The sequence below is a fragment of the Mus caroli genome, unplaced genomic scaffold (assembly GCF_978045245.1).
Source record: "Mus caroli unplaced genomic scaffold, Mus_caroli_1 scaffold_7, whole genome shotgun sequence".
NCBI lineage: Eukaryota > Metazoa > Chordata > Mammalia > Rodentia > Muridae > Mus > Mus caroli.
Window position 1 is genome coordinate 28,624,690 of NW_028227262.1, and position 12,255 is coordinate 28,636,944.

General features: G+C 37.3%; 1 protein-coding gene across 17 annotated transcripts in view; it reads left to right on the plus strand.

Moving 5' to 3' along the window:
• The window catches only part of Wnk1 (WNK lysine deficient protein kinase 1), a 122,732-nt gene that overhangs the window by 37,157 nt on the left and 73,320 nt on the right, over positions 1–12,255 (plus strand). For all 17 annotated transcript variants that reach the window (XM_085840042.1, XM_085840044.1, XM_085840043.1 and 14 more), the window contains exon 2: positions 6,542–6,714. In XM_085840042.1, coding sequence (XP_085696168.1) covers positions 6,542–6,714 — 173 coding nt within the window. The remainder of the gene's footprint in view (positions 1–6,541; positions 6,715–12,255) is intronic.

The following is a 12,255-nucleotide window of genomic DNA, read 5'->3' on the forward strand; positions in this document are numbered from 1 at the left end:
AAAGAATTCTAAGCCTAGCTGAATGATATAAGCAGAATTGAAGAGTTTATTGTTATTTCTTTAAAATAGTGTGTGTGTGTGAATGTGCACACACAGGCACATAAGCACGTATGCCACTGCATGCATGTAGAGGTCAGTGAACAAACTTTGTGGTGTTGGTTTTACTTTTATGTGTGTTCTAGGGATGAGCTCTGGCTTATATGGCAAGTTTCTTAACAACTCACCCATCTTGCTGGCCTTAAAGATATTTTAATGAAAATGAATCATGAGTGTCTGAGAAAAAAAAAATGTTCCACTAAGAAGAACATGGGTATGGGTTTCTTCAAGAGAGAGTCACAGAAAATAAGACATATCCAAATAGAGATCTATACTTCTCAAGAAAGAGTCACAATTAATTGTCTCAGCATTAGCCCTGTGTACCAGTTTGGTAGCTTGAAAATTAACATCTCAGAAAGTTGCTAGAAAACTTTAGTGGTGTTTGTTTTCCTTTGAGAAGTCAGATTATATATAGGATGGCTCTGGAAATGCCTTGGGCCCAATTATAATCTATATAATCTAATAAAGTAAAACCTACTAGAACCTACTAGGGTTGCAAAGAGAGTTTAGTATACATTCCTTCCCTGTAAATGGGGCTTCTGTTGAGATTCTAGAAACTTCCAGGCTTAAAGCTGGAAAGCAAGTGACAAGGGCCATAGGCAGTTGTTAATTGTTCTGAAATTCTTCTCTACTCTCAGGAGGCTGGATTTCTGGGTAAGGATCTGCAATCTCTTAGTTTTCAAGACTTTTCCTGTATTTGCACTTGTTTCAGAGCTGGAGAAATTTTCTTTCTAGTATCCCATTTGTTTGCAGAGAGGGCAGGGAATCGTTGTTCCTTTTCCTTCAAAGGGATGTTTTGTATTCCAGTGTCCTTTTCACTTACATATATGATTTGCAGGTGCTTGGCTGCATTATAGCTCTGGCTAGGACCTTACTGGCGCCTTCCTAATATTTTTTATTGGTGGGCATTCCCAGAGTGGCACAGAGTTCACAGCAGCAGTTAGCCATTCAGCCTTTAGTTTATTTCTGTGGTCCTTTAGCTTCTTTTATCCTATCTCTATTATTAATGATTCTCAGACTCCTATGTGCTTATTTGTTAGCCTTCAAAACCTTATTTGCCTTTTAAAGTTTCTATAGTATTTGTTGCAGAAAAATACTTGTCTAGGAAGGTTCTTCTGCCCTTCCTTCTGGTGACTCAAGGCTAGCAGTAGTGTACTTTTTAAGGGTTTCAAGAAGCAGTTCAGGGAAGAGACAGAAGCATCAGAATAGAGCCAGGGATTAGGAATTAGGGAAAATAATGAGGAGTCTTTGGGAAGTGGGAGGTGAGTTGGAAGATCTTTATAAGAAAAGGCAAAGTAACCCCTGCACTTTCCCACAAGACTTCCATTGCCTATGTGGTAAGGGCATAGAGAAAGAAGTTACAGAATGAGAATAAATGATAAAATCAGAAGCTGAAGAAAGTATACTCTTAGAATTATAACCAGAGACATGCAGGGCATACAGGTATGATGCAGATAAGCTCATTGCATAAGAGTCATAGCTAGGACTGATTACTATTTCTGAGTCAACAAACTTAAGTAAGCTTAGGAGCTTGTCAACAGAAACATAGGATATATGGGAATTTCAACAAATTGCAGCTTTAAGTAACTTCATTATCCAGTGTCATAAATCATTTGCAAAACTAATGGCAGCAGTCAAAACCTTTAGCAAGTTAGATCCCTGATATTCTAGGTAAAAGTGACAGTAAACTGAGATTATAAAGTTTTGTGTGTGTGTAGTTCATGCTACCTTGAAACTTGTATGTCTGTAATTCAGGCACATTTCAAACTCATATTTCTTCCTCAGCCTTCCAAGTGCTAGTATTACAAAGCATGAGCCCTCATGTCTAGTAATAAAGTATATTTTAAATCAGGTGCAGTTGCAACTGTAGTCCTGCTACTTGGGTGACTGAGACAAGAGAATCCCTTGAGTTCAAGACTAGTTTAAGTAACATAGCCACACTCCCATCTCTCTTTCCTTCTTTTTCTGTTAGCTTTTTATATTTTTGTTTTTATTTTAGATAAGGTGGCACTATTTGATCAGACTGGCCTTGAACTCTGTACTCCTAACGTAACCTCGTATCTTTTAAGAGTTAAAGAGATTGAAAATAATATACTGATGTTGTGGCGGTATAATGAAAAATTGATATAATATGAAGTGAAAATGCCCTAAAATCAAATATTAAATGATTAGTACTACCATCTTCTTCAGTCATCTAGCCTTCAGTTACTTAGACCTGTTCCTTTGACTAATTTCTGGAAAGTTCATACATGAATACAATAATTGTGTCATCATGACTAATGAACCCTAGAGGACAAGTGAGGTGACTTTTGTGGATAAAGGAACACAGCCTTTGATTGGAGAGTTGAAATAAAATACAAAAAAAATGTGAAAGAGAGCTTTGTTTATATTTTTTTAACGTTACTTTACTTTTCATTGCTGTTGGATATATGTGTTAGAGGTGAGTGGAAAACTTGTCCAAGCCAGTTTTATCCATCTATCATTTGGGTCCTGGGAATCTGTAACATGTTATCAATTATGTAGTAACTAGTGCTTTTACTTAACTAAGCCATTTCACCAGCCCAGTGAAATAATGTTTTTTGCCAGTCTAATAGTAATAGTTTAGAGAACAAGCAAGATTTTGATGAGGAAGAAGTCCAAAGAGGATGTGAGAAAACTTGTTTGCTTATGAAGTGGACTGTTGTATTAAACTGATTATTGTGACTAATTCAAATGTATAGGATTGTCTCTGTATGAGGAAAGACAAATCTCTCCTCTAGGAATTGGGTTCCTTGGAAGTGATGGCTAGAAAACTCTCTTCTTAATAAGTTCTTTAGTATGACCATATTTTCCCCTACATCACCTCCCCAGGCCATTTTCTCTTAGTTTTTTTTTTTTTTTTTTTTTTGTGTGTGTGAGTTAGGGTAGGTCATACTACATAGTCCAGGCTAATCCTTCTCCAAACTCAATCTCACAAGTACTAAGTATAATCATGCCCAGTTTAGCTTTGTTTTTTAGTGTATGTGCGTGCATGGCTGCTTGCATGGGTGTGTTTAGGCCAGAGGACATCTTTCATCTTTCAGGAGTTAGTTCTCTCCTTTTACCATAGCTTCTAGGGATTGAATTGAACTCAGGACATCTGGTTTATGGGCAAATACCTTTACCTGCTGAGTCATCCCTCAGCCCTTAGCCTTGTTTTTGATATCATGGAAGGAATAATGACTAGACTTTTCCCAGTCTCGAACTTCTCCATAAATACTTTTGAATCTGAATTCTTATCCCTGTAGAGTTTTTGTTGTTGTGCTGTTATGCTTTGGTTTGGAAGTGGTTTTGTTTGTGTTTTGGAGAAAAACAGCCTCTTCTGACTTTAAAAAAATCTCAATCCTGAGTGCTAAGATTATAGGTATACCATCACTATGCCTAGCTTGGCCTATTTTATGTTCTTTATGGGTAACCACCTGCCCACCCCAATCTATATTTCAAACTCACTTGCATTTTCATTTATGCTCATCTCATCCTTCTGTCTGGAGCAGACACTGGCACATTGCCTTTTTTAAGCCCCATGGTTTAATTAATAAATGTGTTGTAGTAACAAGGAAATTAGTAAAGATTATGATATCAGAAAGCAGTAGAAATGAGAAACAATAAAGTCCCACAAGCACACATGTATGCATTTCTACACATAAAGTCTTAAAGAGAAAGAGTGAAGGTTGAGAGGAGTTTATTTCAGAGAGAGAGAGAGAGAAACAAACGCTTGAAATTTTTATTTAAAAAATACAATTAGAGTAGGCATTGATGATGCATATCTGAGATTGAGATAGGGCTGCAATTTCAAAATTATCTGGGGAATACACACACACACACACACACACCCCAATCAATATAAGACCCTCTCAGAAAAGTAAAAGGTTGTTTAAGCAGATTAATGGCACTGATTGGTTTTACACTCACCAAATTGACAAAGTTGATGTGTTGTAGATAACTACCATGTGTGCTCTTGAGCATGTGTAGCTGTGGTAACCTTCAGACATAAGTCAATGTCTAGACTGCATAGGCTACTATAATGTACTTAGATGACATTAATTTATAAATAATAGAAAAGATTTCATAGTTTAGGTAACTGGGAAGTTCTAGGTCAACTTGCCATGTCTGGTCAGTACTTACTGTGCCTCAGAGAACTTGTATCATGTTGTTGTTGCATCCTCACATGGTGGAACAGGATGAAGAGATTAATTTCTTCCCTGAAGTCCCCGCCCCCTTATAAAGTCACTACCTAAAGGGTCTACCTCCTAATATCGTTGAGGCTAAAATTTTAATGTGAATCATTTAGACCATAGCAAAAGCACAGAAGAGCAGAAAAGAAGTTGCTTTAGTTATCAAAGTATCATTTTTTTTTTTAGAAGTGGCATTGTATATATCACTAATAGATTCTATGATGTAGTGCAAGATCTAATAGCTATGGTGATTTCCAAGTAGTGATTAATCAGAGTGGCATTTTGGGATATCTATAATTATTTGTTATTTGATTAAGTCCAACAGTGATTAAAAATTGTAGGTAATACAGAATACTGTTAGATGTTTACATTCATAATTAAGAAATGGCAAGTCTTAATTCAAAGTTAATGAAAATTAACATTTATTTGTGCAAGTCTGTAAATCTTTAAAATATTTAGATTTATTTTATGTATGTAAATGAGAGTGTACATGCCTGGTGCTAGAGGAGGTTGGAAGAATGTGCATTAGAATCCCTGGTTCTGGAATTATAGATGGTTGTATGCTATTATACTGGTGCTGGTAACTGAACTTGGGGTCTCTGCAAGACCAACAACTACTCTTAACTAATGAGCCATTTGTCCAGTCCTGTAAGTTTATAAATGAAGAACTTTGTGAATCCTATGAGAAAGTGTCTAAGCTGGGCTTGGTGGCACATGCCTGTAATCCTAGCACTCGGGATGTAGAAGCAGGTACATCTCTTGAGTTAAATGTCAGACTGGACTACATAATTAGTTCCAGAACAGCCAGGGCTAAACAAAAACCCCAGTGTTCTTTAAATAGTTATATATACAAGCCAAAAAAATTAACAGTACAACCTTATTCGTGGTATTGAAGAAGCAACAAATGAGTAAGTGCCTAAAGATTCCTTAGTATGTAATATATAAATTGTGATATGTTCTTTTTTTTTGGCAGAGTATAAAAACCAATGATTCTTATACCTAAATTTAGGATAGTGTTCATTTAAGGTTAAGGAGTAGAAATGAGGGTCCATTCTAGTTACCCAAAGGATTTTAAATTAGTTTAAATTAGGTGTATAATATTAAAATCACTTCGTTTTGCTAAAACATTGTAATATTAAATCACTTTTAGTTTTGCTGGCAATACTACATTGTGATATCTATACTGAGAGTGACTAAAGATAGTTTCCATTTTAATAAACAGAACAATCAAGACATTGCCTGTATGGACTTTAACAAACTATAAAGCCAAATTGGATTCTTACTTCATTCTTCATCTCAGATAGGAAGTAAATTAGCTCCTGTAAAGGCACCAAGAACTTAATACATGGTGAGAACATAATTACTAGATTGCTTGATTATGATAACAATTTTGTTAGATTATACAGCATATTCATAGAAAGTTCTAATTAGTACAAAGATATATATCATTTAACTTTTTTTTGTTTTTTCCCAAGATATGTTTTTTTCTATATAGATCTGATTAGTAAGTCTTTGCCTATAACTATTCTGTGACATTAATCGCCTGTTCTAACAATTATTGACTTATTTTGGAAGTGACAAGTTAACTGTATTTTACAGAATGAGATTATATTTTAGACATTGATACTAATGATAAATAATTTAAGCATCACTTTATATAATCCATTTTTCTTAAATATACAGTAGTCTGTTCGTCTGTTCTCCAACTCTTTTTATTTTATTTGTTTTTGTTTTGTTTGTTTGTTTTTTGTTTTTGTTTTGTTTTTTCCAGGCAGGGTTTCTCAGTGTAGCTCTGGCTCTCCTGGAACTCACTCTGTAGACCAGGCTGGCCTCCAACTCAGAAATCCGTCTGCCTCTTCCTCCCAAGTCCTGGGATTAAAGGCGTGTGTTACCAACTGCCCGGCTTCTGTTCTCCAGCTCTTTTGTTTGTTTGTTTGTTTGTTTGAGACAGGGTTTCTCTGTGTAGCCCTGGCTGTCCTGGAACTCACTTTGTAGACCAGGCTGGCCTTGAACCCAGAAATCTGCCTGCCTCTGCCTCCCGAGTGCTGGGATTAAAGGCGTGCGCCACCATGCCTGGCATATTTTATTTATTTATTTAGTTTTGAACTTAGTCTTACTGCCTCATTGGGGCTACCTGACTTCTGAGATTGCCACCATGTGCCATCATGACCAGCTTATTTAGCATCCTAATTTAGCTATGTGACTCGTGTTTTATCATTTTAAATCACATTGTTTTGTTTTTTGCCTTTTAGGATCGAAAGTTAACAAAATCTGAAAGGCAAAGATTCAAAGAAGAGGCTGAAATGTTAAAGGGTCTTCAACATCCGAACATTGTTCGATTCTATGATTCCTGGGAATCCACAGTAAAAGGAAAAAAATGCATTGTTTTAGTGACTGAACTAATGACATCTGGAACACTTAAGACGTAAGTCAATCAATATTTTCAAGAAATCTCTTGTTTTAGATCTACTTTTGTTGTTTAGTCTACTATGACAGAAATAATTCTTTCAACCAATGTGTTTTTATTACCCACAAAATCCTCTTGCATATAAAATAATAAGGTGGTTATTTATTGGTACCTATTGGGATGAGTTTGTTGCTGAATAAACCTAGTTAATTTTAAGTCATATTGATTGATATTTTTAAAATTGAGCAGTTTAGGAAGTAGAAATCAATGTCAAGGTTGCCCTCTACTGGTTAAAATGAGATTAACAGGTAGTTGTGAAGCACTAGACAGGGATGCTGAAAGCTGAACTCAGGTCCTCTGCAATCACTTTAACTGCTGGTGGTCATCTCCATCTCTCTCTTGGAGAGGATGAAGATGATGATAATGGGTATGATGATATTCATTCAGGCTCCTTATATGAATACCTGCTTCTTCTACTAGACTTTACTTTGTAGCACAGTGTCTGAAACTTGATAAATACTTGAGTGGTTTAAAGAAAGTTGTGTGAGCCGGGCGTGGTGGTGCACGCCTTTAATCCCAGCACTCGGGAGGCAGAGGCAGGCGGATTTCTGAGTTCGAGGCCAGCCTGGTCTACAAAATGAGTGCCAGGACAGCCAGGGCTACACAGAGAAACCCTGTCTCGAAAAACCAAAAAAAAAAAAAAAAAAAAAAGAAAGTTGTGTGGTAGTTGTATGTCTATCTACACCTTGAAAATCTTTTCAATGATACAGATACCTAATTGCTAGTCAGCAGTCTGTCACATTACAATGGTTTGACTTGTATCTTGCTTGCTTATTTGTTTGTTTGTTTTTTAAAGTCATGACTATTGAGCTAGAGCACCCAGTAGTTAAGAGCACTTGTTACTTTTGCAGAGAATCCATATCTGATTCTCAGCATGGCTGTGGTAGTTTACAAACATGTACAACTCCAGTTCCAGGGATCAAACACCTTTTGACTTCTGTGGCCACCAAGTTTGCATGTGGTACACACACAGATACACAGGCAAAAACATACATAAAATTAATGAATCTACTAAAAGTTTTCATGATTTATTATTATTTTTATTTATTTATTTATTTATTTTAAGTATACTGTAGCTGTCTTCAGACTCTCCAGAAGAGGGACTCAGATCTCATTATGGATGGTTGTGAGCCACCATGTGGTTGCTGGGGTTTGAACTCAGGACCTTCAGAAGAGCAGTCAGTGCTCTTAACCATTGAGCCATCTCTCCAGCCCCATGATTTATTTTTTAATTCATGTATAAATGAGTATATCTGTGAGTGTATGCCATATGCATGGGAGCCTTTGTAGGGGGGAAGAGGGTGGTAGATTCCATAGAGCTGAAGTTACAGGCTGTAGTGGGCTGTTTTATTATGGGTGCTAGGAGCCAGGATTACAGAGAAGCCCTGTCTTCAAAAACCCTAAACAAAGAAACAAATAAATGTAAAAGTAATGAAAAATGTTAAAAAGTAAAGTAAGAGCTGAGCATTATGATGCACACCTTTAATGCTAGAGCCATAGGAGACATACTCTTATTATGTAGCCTTGGCTGAGCTGGAACTTGCTATGGAACCCCAGATGGGCCTAGAATTAAGCAGTACATGTGCTTCTGCCTCCAGAGTGCTAGAGTTGATTATAGATACTACACACCAGGCAGTATAGTTTATTTGTTTAATAAGAGGAGGAGGAAGAAGAGAAGGAAGAGGAAATAGAAGAAACAACAACTATATTAGAGTGTAACTCAGAATCAATTGGATCTTAACTAGTATGCACAGAATACAAAATCCTGGGTTTATTCAGCCATACCACATTACAGGGTGTGTTGGTATAGCTGAAATCTCAGTTCTTCAGAGGTTGCAAAAAGTTCAAGCAAGTTCATCTTCAGGTATTTAGCAAGTTTGAGGCCAGTCCAGGCTACATGAGACACTATCTTAAAACAAGCAAATGAAAACGATATTGAAAGTCTAGTGTGATGTTCACATGTAATCCTAGCACTTGGAAGATGTAGGCAGAATCAGGAGTTCAAGGCCAGGCCCAGCTACATAGTGAGTTAAAGGCCAACTAAATGAGACCTGTTCAAACAAAACAAAACTATAGAGAAACATTTTGGGTACAAGCAGAGGGTTGCATGTGAACTGGCTGCTTGCCACCTGTAAAATGCAATGTGGAATTTAACATAAGTAGTTTTAGTATATATCTAAGCATCAGTGGGAAAGGGTAATCCCCAATAAAATTATAAGGGACGACAAATCACCGTTACATCAAATAGGGTGCACGAGAAAATGGATACAAGTTTGTATTCACAAAGTGACAGCTGGCAGAGAGAAAGATTAGAATATAACCCATGTTAAAAAATGTAACTGTCCATAAAAAGCTAAATAAATGTGGCACTCCAATCTTTAGTAAAAACTACAAAAAGCTTTGGCCCTTTGGATGAAAGAAGAGTCTCTGAAAAATACTCTTTGCCCCATTCTCCTCTCCAAGTTGCTATCAATGCATGTACTTTGTACTCATCTCTATCATTCTCTCATGTACAATAATAAATTAATAATATATATATTCTCAATGTAAATTCTGCTGCCTAGCTAGTGCAGGAAACTCAGGTCAAAAGATATGCCATAAGTGAACCCAAATGAAATTTCCATGGACATTTTCATAGTTCAGTGATGGTCACACTATCTACAGATAAGTTTTCAAAGGTAGTTTGAATGAGGATGACTCTCACAGGCCCATGTACTTGAATACTTGGTTCAGTAGATGGAACTATTTGGGAAGGATTAGAGGTATAGTCTTGTTGGGAGAGGGGTCAGGCCTTGAGCTAGACTTCTCTAGTCTTTCTATCTAATACTTGTGGATTAGGATGCAAGCTCTCAGATGTGTCTGGTGCCAATGTCTTTGCTCCACCATCATGGCCCCTAACTCTAACTCTCTGAAACTGTAAGCCCAATTAAATATATCTTAATATGTTGCCTTGGTGATGGTATTTTGTTATGGCAACAGAAAAGTAACTAGACAGATGATTTCATAGTTAAATAATGAGCCCACTAAAAAACTATGAAGACACAACCAGAAATGAATACTGGAGCAGCTAAAGATACTATGGGTAATTCTGAAAGTAATATATATTAAATATTTATGGAAAGGTGAAAATGAATATGCAAACAGTTATATGAAGGGCAATTGAGAATAAATAGTAGAAGACTTAAGGAAAAAATGAGACTCTATCCTGAAATGACAGGCATAGTTGAACAAGATTTGCCTAAGAACAACTCATTAAAATTTCCTAAGATCCTGCTCCTGGTACACTCCTTTATATCTCAGTACTCAGGAGGCAGAGACAGGCAGGTCTCTACGAGGTCTGTCTGTTCTATCTAATAGATTCCAGAGCAGTCAGGGACAGACACTTAGTAAGACTGTCTTAAAAAAAAAATCTTTCTTTGACAATTTCATATATAAATATTGTATAGTCTGATTATTCTTTCATTCCTCCAATATCTTCCCAATTCCTGCCACTTCCCCTTCTGCTCACAAATCTTTTCCCCACATTCATGCCTTTTTGTTTTTTGCTTTTTTTATGACTGGTTGAGTTTAACCCCTTGTGAACATGTGTTTGGAATTGTGTATTGGAGTCTGATGGGCTTATTAGTGGGTACAAAATTGAAGAAAGTGACATCTCCTCCTCCAAAATTGGTAACTAGTAGTTCAGTAGGGTGGAATGGGGTTGGTGGTGTATGTATGTAGGACCCTGTTCCCCTATCCATGATAGGCCCAATCTTTTTTTTTTTTGGTAGATATTTTCTTTATTTACATTTCAAATGTTATCCCCTTTCCTAGTTTCCCCTCTGAAAATCCGTTATCCCCTTTCCCCCTCCCCATGCTCTCCAACCCACCCACTCCTATTCCTGGTCCTGGCATTCTCCTATACTGGGGCAAAGAGCCTTCACAGGACCAAGGGGTAGGCCCTTTTTTTTTTTTTTTTTTTTGGAGACAGGGTTTTCTCTGAATAGCCTTGGCTGTCCTGGAACTCACTTTGTAGACCAGGCTGGCCTCGAACTTAAAAATCTGCCTGCCTCTACCTCCGAGTGCTGGGATTAAAGGCATGTACCACCACACCCGGCTATGCCCAATTTTATACAGGCAGATGCAAGCTTCTGTGAGATGATGAGATGGTGGAGTCATTCCTGGAAAATAGCATTCTGTAGTTACATTATGTTGTTGGGTGTTTGTTTTTTGTGTTTTTTTTTTTCTTTTCTTTTCTTTTTTTTTTTTTTTTTTTGAATAAGTTTCTCTGTGTAGCCCTAGCTGTCCTGGAACTCACTCTATAGACTAGGCTGATCTCAAACTCATATCTACTTGCCTCTGTCTGTTGAGTGCTAGGATTAAAGCCGTGTGCCACCACTGCCGGGCCATCCCATAGTTTTTACCACTATCTTTGGATCTTATAGTTTTCTGTCCCAATTCCACAAATTTCCTAAGATTTAGAAAGGTTGTTAAAAGGTTTTGTTCAAAGTTGAACATTCAGCTATCACTTACTCTCACCAACTTGAGCAGCTATGAGTCTGCATTTACATTCATTACAAAGAGAACCTTCTCTAATTAAGGCTAAGAAAAGCATTTGTCTATGTGTATAAATTTAAACATTTAGTAGGCAGTTTGCTGTCAGTTTTGCTTGCCAACAGTACTAAGTTCTTATCAGTGAGTGGTTCTCAACCTGTGGGACAATCTCTGCAGGAGTCAAATACCAGATATTTACATTACAAGTCATAGTAGCAAAGTTAAAGTTATGAAATGGCAATGAAATAATTTTGTGGTTGCCATCACCACAACATGATGGAACTGTGCTAAAGGGCCACAGCATCAGGAAGGTTGAGCACCACTGCTTTAGATCCTAAAACCTCCCAGTCATGAGTTTTTGATCAGGTATAGAGCTCTCTAATGTATAGAAAACATTGTTTAACAGCAGTCTTCCACTACTACCTCTGGCTCTTATAACCTTTCACCCCCTCTTTGGCAATGATCCCTGAGCCACAGAGAGAGGAGGTGTGACATAGATGTCCTTTAGGACTGAGCAGTCTGGAAACTCTAATTCTCTCTACATGTTTACTAATTGTTAATCTCAGGATTCACCTGCTGCAAAAAAAGAAGCTTCTCCTGAGGTTTGAGAGATGTACTAGTGTAGAGGTACTGAAGCCACCAGGAGGCACTCTAGTGCTATGGCTGTTTTCCCTACTACTTAGCAGAGTAGTATCAGGCCTGGGTTCTGTCTTAAATTCAGTCATAAACTAGTAGTTACTTACTCCCATAACATTTTGCCAATATCAATTGTATCAATTGCATTTCTTGCTCGGCCAGTTCTTATTGTAGCTCACTTGGGTTCTAAGTTGGGTGGGGCTGTTGATTGCTGTAGTGTTCATAATACCTTCCAGCGCTGTGAAAGTTTGTCAGTAGGGATGAATTCTCCAGCTTGATTTTTCTCCATTTCAGCTATGTGGTATCCTTAGCAGTAGGGGCTGGCCATCA